General features: G+C 48.0%; 1 protein-coding gene across 1 annotated transcript in view; it reads right to left on the bottom strand.

Moving 5' to 3' along the window:
- Positions 1-903: 903 nt before the first annotated feature.
- LOC311144094 (DNA-binding protein SATB2-like) overlaps positions 904-6,095 on the bottom strand; it is a gene marked incomplete at its 3' end in the record, with an annotated part of 46,824 nt that continues 41,632 nt past the window's right edge. The window contains exon 12 of the mRNA XM_084180062.1: positions 904-1,578. Coding sequence (XP_084036188.1) covers positions 904-1,578 — 675 coding nt within the window. The remainder of the gene's footprint in view (positions 1,579-6,095) is intronic.

The raw sequence follows: 6,095 nt of genomic DNA, 5'->3' as shown, positions 1-6,095 counted from the left end.
TGTCATAATTACTGTGTAAGTCTATGGAAGGGGGTGAGCACCATGAGCCTCCTAGTTTTTGTATTGGTCACTGTCCTGTGTAGCTCAGTTGGTAGAGCATGGCGCTTGCAATGCCAGGGTTGTGGGTTTGATTCCCACGGGGGACCAGTATGAAAATGTATGCACTCACTAACTGTAAGTCGCTCTGGATAAGAGCGTCTGCTAAATGACTAAAATGTAAATGTCTGTAGCTCTTGAGTCTGCATATGGAGCTGAGGGACCATGGGATAGTAGAGGTCTGAGCAGGCCCCCAGTATTCAGTCTATGAGTGTCAGTTAGGGGCTTGACCCAAGATCGAAATAAGGACAAGTGTTCTGTATGTGGGTGATGTTGAGACATTAGGGAGAGCAGTCATTGGACAAAGCAGATGAGAGCCCGCCCACTTGGGTGAAGCTGAGTTTTGGGATTGTCTCAATTCAAAAGTGGTGTTGATGTGGCAAGTTCCTCTTGTGGCCAGGGGTGAGATGTGTGTGTATATGTTTTTTTTCTCTCTGTCTAGTGGCTCAACATTAGTGAACAGGCTATTCTAACTGTTACACATGACAGCTGTTTCATGGCATTTCCCTGCTTCATGTTGCTGAGGTAACATATTGTATTTTCACTTAAATCACTCTTTGATGAAGCCTCCTTGGGACCCCATACATCTGTATTTCTGTAAGTATATGTGTGTGGGTGTGTGGGTGTGTGTGTGTGTGTATGTGTGTGTGTGTGTATGTTTGTGCATGAATCAGTGAGTCTGTCATTGTCTCATCTATGCCCCTCTTCACCTCTACCAGTCTTTAGTTCCCGTTCTCTTCCCTTCTTCTGTATGTCTGTCTGTCTCGGTCTCGCTCTCTTTCTGTGTCTCCTCTGGTCTCTGGGTCTCTATCTCTGGAAGTCAGCCTGCTCTCTGGGGCTGGATGAGGAGCTACCAGGGGGCAGGGAGCTGGCTCGGCCCCCACCCAGACCATGAGAATGCCCCTTGTCCTTGCCCTCCTCCATGGCCCCCATGCTGGTCCCTGAAGGCTGGGCTGGGGCCAGGGCAGGGGCTGACCCTGCTGGGTTGCTCCCCCCTCTTTCCCTCTCCGTAGTGGGGTACATCTCCTCGTGACCATCTTCGCTGGACTCAGGGTCCTCTGAGCTGGAGAGGAGCTCCTCGTCTCTGTATTCGCTGACATCCACACCACCGGCCCCCTCCCCCAGCTCCTTCAGCCTGCCGTGATGCTTGACGTGGTAGCGCTGGTTCTGGAAGAACTTGATGATGGTGTGCTTGGGCAGGTCCAGCTGGGCTGACAGAGTGTGGATGGCGTCTTGGTCCGGGTAGAGACCCACATCCTGGATGAAGCTCTGCAGGATGCCCAGGGCTTCTAGAGAGATCTTAGTGCGCGACCGAGGCTTCTTAATGACTGTGCCACCACCGACTCCTGAACTGACTCCTTCAACATTCTGTGACCCTTCGTTGTTACCCTGGAGGGGCATGGGGTCCTCGTGCATCGGGGAGTGGTCCTTTAGGGGTTGTGGGGGTTGTCTGTGCAGCGCCTGGTGAGAAAGCAGGTACAGCTGATTAGTGGGGCTCAGAGACCCCTCATCAAAGCTACGGACCACTCTACAGTGTAGGCATTCTACAGTGGTCAGAGGTCATTTAACAAAAAGTTCAACAACAGCAATGTCCATTGCCTGAGCTAAGTTCAACAGCGATGCTCATTGGCTGAACCCAGGTTAAAGCCAATCATAGCTTCATATCTAAAATACCATCACAGATAGACTCCTACTATAGCACCTGTGTAGTAGACCTTTGACCTATGACCTGGATGTAAGATTAGCTCGTAGTAAAACTCCAACCACCTGCTCTGCCAGCTCTACCACCGTCACGGTTTCACCAGATAAACAGCTGAGGGGGAGAGGGACTTGTGTCTAGTCTCCTTTTTGGTTGGTGTTACGCAAACACACTGATCATTAACAACACTGGGGGAGAAGGGGGCAATAGAGGAAGAGGCATCATTAAAGAATAGGTGGTAGACTGGAGGAAGAGAGGAAAGAAGAAGAGTGAGGGGCAGAAGGGAGAGAAGAAGGGCAGAAGGGAGGAGGTGTGAGGGGGACAGAGAGAAGAAAGCAAAGGGGCAGAAGAAAGAACGAGAGGGCAGAGAATTGGGCAAAGGAGAGGTCAAGGAGTTTGAGTGCTGGTGGGACAGAGTCAAGATAAGTAAAGGTGAGAGGTGATCGAAGCCAGACCAAGGGAGTCAGGGGAGTCAGTGGGGTTAGAGTGTTGTTGTCCTGTTGTCTTGTTTGGTGCAGGAGGAGTGTCAGAGAGCCAGGCAGATATCACAGAGCTCTGTGGCGCGTTGCTATCCCGCTGTCCCACTGGCTTTACGACCAGGGTGGGGCACCACGGCCCCGGTCCCCCGCCCAGTCACTGTGCCTCTGCTCTGGAATGCTAAACTATAAATCTGTGGTGCATTAAAATTAAAGGACCCACAAAGATAATAGTCATTCGCTTTTCTCTCTCCCTCTTCAATAATAACAGGGTATTACTTAAATAATATTGAGGGCAGGCCAGACCATTAAATTGCTCCGATTTCACTTGTGGGGGCTGTTTGAGGGTAGCGATTTACAGGAAGAGTGTAGGTTGGGAGTTTTTTTCCGCTTTCTGACGTTTATTATCTTTTTTTATGTCTGTGTGAAACAAACAGCAGCCACACAAAGCGAGGGAATGAGAAGGAATGGTGACAGCGGTGGAAAGAGAGGGATAAGACAGGATGAAAATAGCTCTCCCCTTTGACCTAATGTGGACCACACACTCCTCACAACCACCCCCCCCCAACTTCCCTTTACCACAACCAGGAACAAACACACACTCACAAATACACACATACTCATATAGACAGACCCCAGGCAGTCATTTCTCTACTCCTTTCAAATATGGGGACTCTTGGATGGATCCACACACACAGAGAGGCCTGATCGCTGGCCTGGGCTCTGTGGCAGCGTGAGAGAGCCGAGCCAAACACAGAACACACTGGGCTGACTAGTGGTTCCTTAATCCAGTGCTCTCTCTCTCGCTCTAATGCAGAGGGACACTAATGAAGAGAGCCAGTGCCAAGCAAACATGACTCCAACTCCAAATCAACCCCGATCCTGCTAAAGCCATGAAACCCCTCCTCTCCGTTCATCCCCATCCCCTCCGTCCCCTCTACCCATCAGCCCTCCATCATTTCACCCCTCTACCCCTCCAATCCCTACATTTCTCCATCCTTCTGTACCCTCTACCCCTCCATCCCGCCAACTGAGCCTCCACTCCTCCATCTCTCCATCCCTCCTTTTCGCCCCTCCATCCACAAAGTACTGTAGACTGAGGTAGAAGTTGTTCTTCTCATGGCATAATTCAATATTCTTTCAAACTGTTCTCTCTCCTTTCTTTTGTTCTTTATTTCAATTGCGACCAGGGAACATTATGAGTTCATTGCATTAAATAAAAAGTTTCCTTTTAAACGCAAATCAAGGCGAATTACAGAGATGCAGAACTATGAAAGAATTATACTACATTAAATATTCAGCTAAAGCCTTAATGAGGGCTGGTCCTCCTGGGGCCACGGGCAGACCAGGGGTGGGGAGTGTATGTGTGTGTGTTTTACTGTGTGTGTTTCGCTGTGTGTGTCTGTGTGTGTGTTGGGGCTGCCTGGGACAGCGTGTTGCCACCGGAGACACCATTAACACACAGATAAATATATAATGACGGAAAATACAGTTTTCTGTTGGTTTTCTGCATGACTTCATCTTTCCTGTTAATCACTGTTTTTTCTTCTTTCTCTCTCCTGTGTCACCAGGCCTGGGGAGTGGATGAGTCACTGTGTGTGTGTGTGTGTGTGTGTGTGTGATTGAGCCTGTCTTTGTTGCATAGGTGTGTGGCTTGAATACTGTGTTGTTTACAGTACTTGTACTGTAACTGAGATAATGTGAAAGTACTATATATCTGTGTGTGTGTGTGTGTGTGTGTGTGTGTTTTTGGGGGGGTTTGTTTCTCTGTGTGTGTGAGGGTGGGCTGGCATATGACCTTGTTGCATGTTCAAGTGTGTATGTGGCAATCATTCCACTTATCAGTAATTATACCATTAAGCTGGCTGTGGTTTACTGAGCTAAGAGCTGAACTCAGCTGCTCAAACTGACAATTAGCCCATCAGAGGAACCAATAGGTTTATAAAAGTGTTTGCACGTGTAGCCTACGAATGAAACGACATAAAGAGACAGAGAGGGGCAGCAGAGAGAACAGTGTGTGTAAGTGTGTCTGTGTCTGTGTCTATGTGTAGAAAGAAGGGGGCTTGTTGCCAGCTCCCTTTCTAGTCCAGCACTCTTGGGGTCTCAATCCACAGTGCAGTCAGCGCGGAGGTCCCGGGCACAGTACCCACTACCCGCACGCACGCAGCAGAATTACATTTAGCAAAAACAATAGAGAAATTATTCATAAGGGCAGGGCCTGCCAAATTAGCAGAGGGACGCACTTACTGCTCAACACATGGAGGTTTAAACAGAGCAGCAGATACTGTACTGCTAGAGAGGAGAGCCAGAGAGCCAGCCAAGCGTCATCAGGGCAGGGTCAGTCATGGAGAAATGTGATGCTGTCCCCACGGGTGTGAGAAGGGCTGAGTAGGTAAGGGAGCACAGGACACACACACACGCACACACACACAAGCACGCACAACACACCCACACACCATTCCACCTGTGGATCTAATGGACACGCAGTCACACATGGAGATATCAGAATCCCACAACCTCACATATAGTAAATGTCACATGATACTGTAGATATACAAAAAGCGCAGTGGTTTATTCATAATTTATTACCCTTGAGTCGTTTTGTTTTTGGTCAGTGGTTGTGGGGTCGGCGGGTTGGCCGATTATTCACATAAACCCATACATAAAGCACTTCTAACAGCACATACAGTATAGCATAAAGGTGGTATAAGATTAGAATCATATTGTGTGTCTAGTGTACAGTATATGTGTGAGTGACTGAGTTGAGTAGCAGCTGGAACACATGTGTGGTCTGTCTGTGGTGACATGCAGGGAGACGTGTTTGTGTGTGTGTGGTGGTAGGGGTGCTACATGGAGTTTGATCTGGGTTTGGGAGAGGCTTTCCTCTCCTGACTGTGTCAACTTGGACAACAAAAACAGGAGAGGGACACACATGCACCGAAACAAATACAGTCTGACAGACTTTCCCCCTCCTTGGTCTCCCCATAAATTGTCCCACCCTCTCCAAGATCATCCTTCCTTATCATCTATCACTCTCCTTCTTCCATCTATTCCATCCTCTCCTCCTGGTGTGGCCCCTCTCAGTCCCTCCTTCCTTCCCTGTCCTCTCTAATATAAGTATTTTTATAATAATAATAATAATAATAATAATAATAATAATAAATAATAATAATAATATGCCATTTAGCAGACGCTTTTATCCAAAGCGACTTACAGTCATGCGTGCATACATTTTTTTGTGTATGGGTGGTCCCGGGGATCGAACCCACTACCTTGGCGTTACAAGCGCCGTGCTCTACCAGCTGAGCTACAGAGGACCACGAGTCTCCTCTCTTTTTAGTCTCCTCTCTGGTCTGATCTGGTCTGTGTGTTTGAGGAGCTAGCTGAGGAATAGGTTAATGGTGGCACCATGGTAACAACCACTTCCTTCCTATGATGAGCCTTTATCAAAGATAGTGGATAAAAGAAGATAGTTCACTACGGCCGTTTAGCATTGAAAAAAAATGGTCAGTTCTTCTTAACTGGGTGTGTCTCCCATAGACACCAATGCAATTGCAGCTGGGTCTGGTCTACTTAGTTCAGTGTTTCCCAACTCCGTTTCTTGAGTACCCCAACAGCACACATTTTTATTGTAGCCCCGGACAAAAACACATGATTCAACTTGTCAAGTAGAATCAGCTGTGCTTGTCGCGGGCCATAACAAAAATGTATACTGTTGGGGGTACTTGAGGACTGGAGTAGGGAAACACTGACTTAGTTCAATGACTTTCATTGAACCAGAAAATAACTTTAAAAAACAGGGAGTGGGGTGTCTCGCTTCCTCT

The sequence above is a fragment of the Coregonus lavaretus genome (assembly GCF_964263955.1).
Source record: "Coregonus lavaretus genome assembly, chromosome: 16".
Classification (NCBI taxonomy): domain Eukaryota; kingdom Metazoa; phylum Chordata; class Actinopteri; order Salmoniformes; family Salmonidae; genus Coregonus; species Coregonus lavaretus.
The sequence above is the reverse complement of the archived record's forward strand: the minus strand, read 5'-3'. Positions and strand labels throughout refer to the sequence as shown.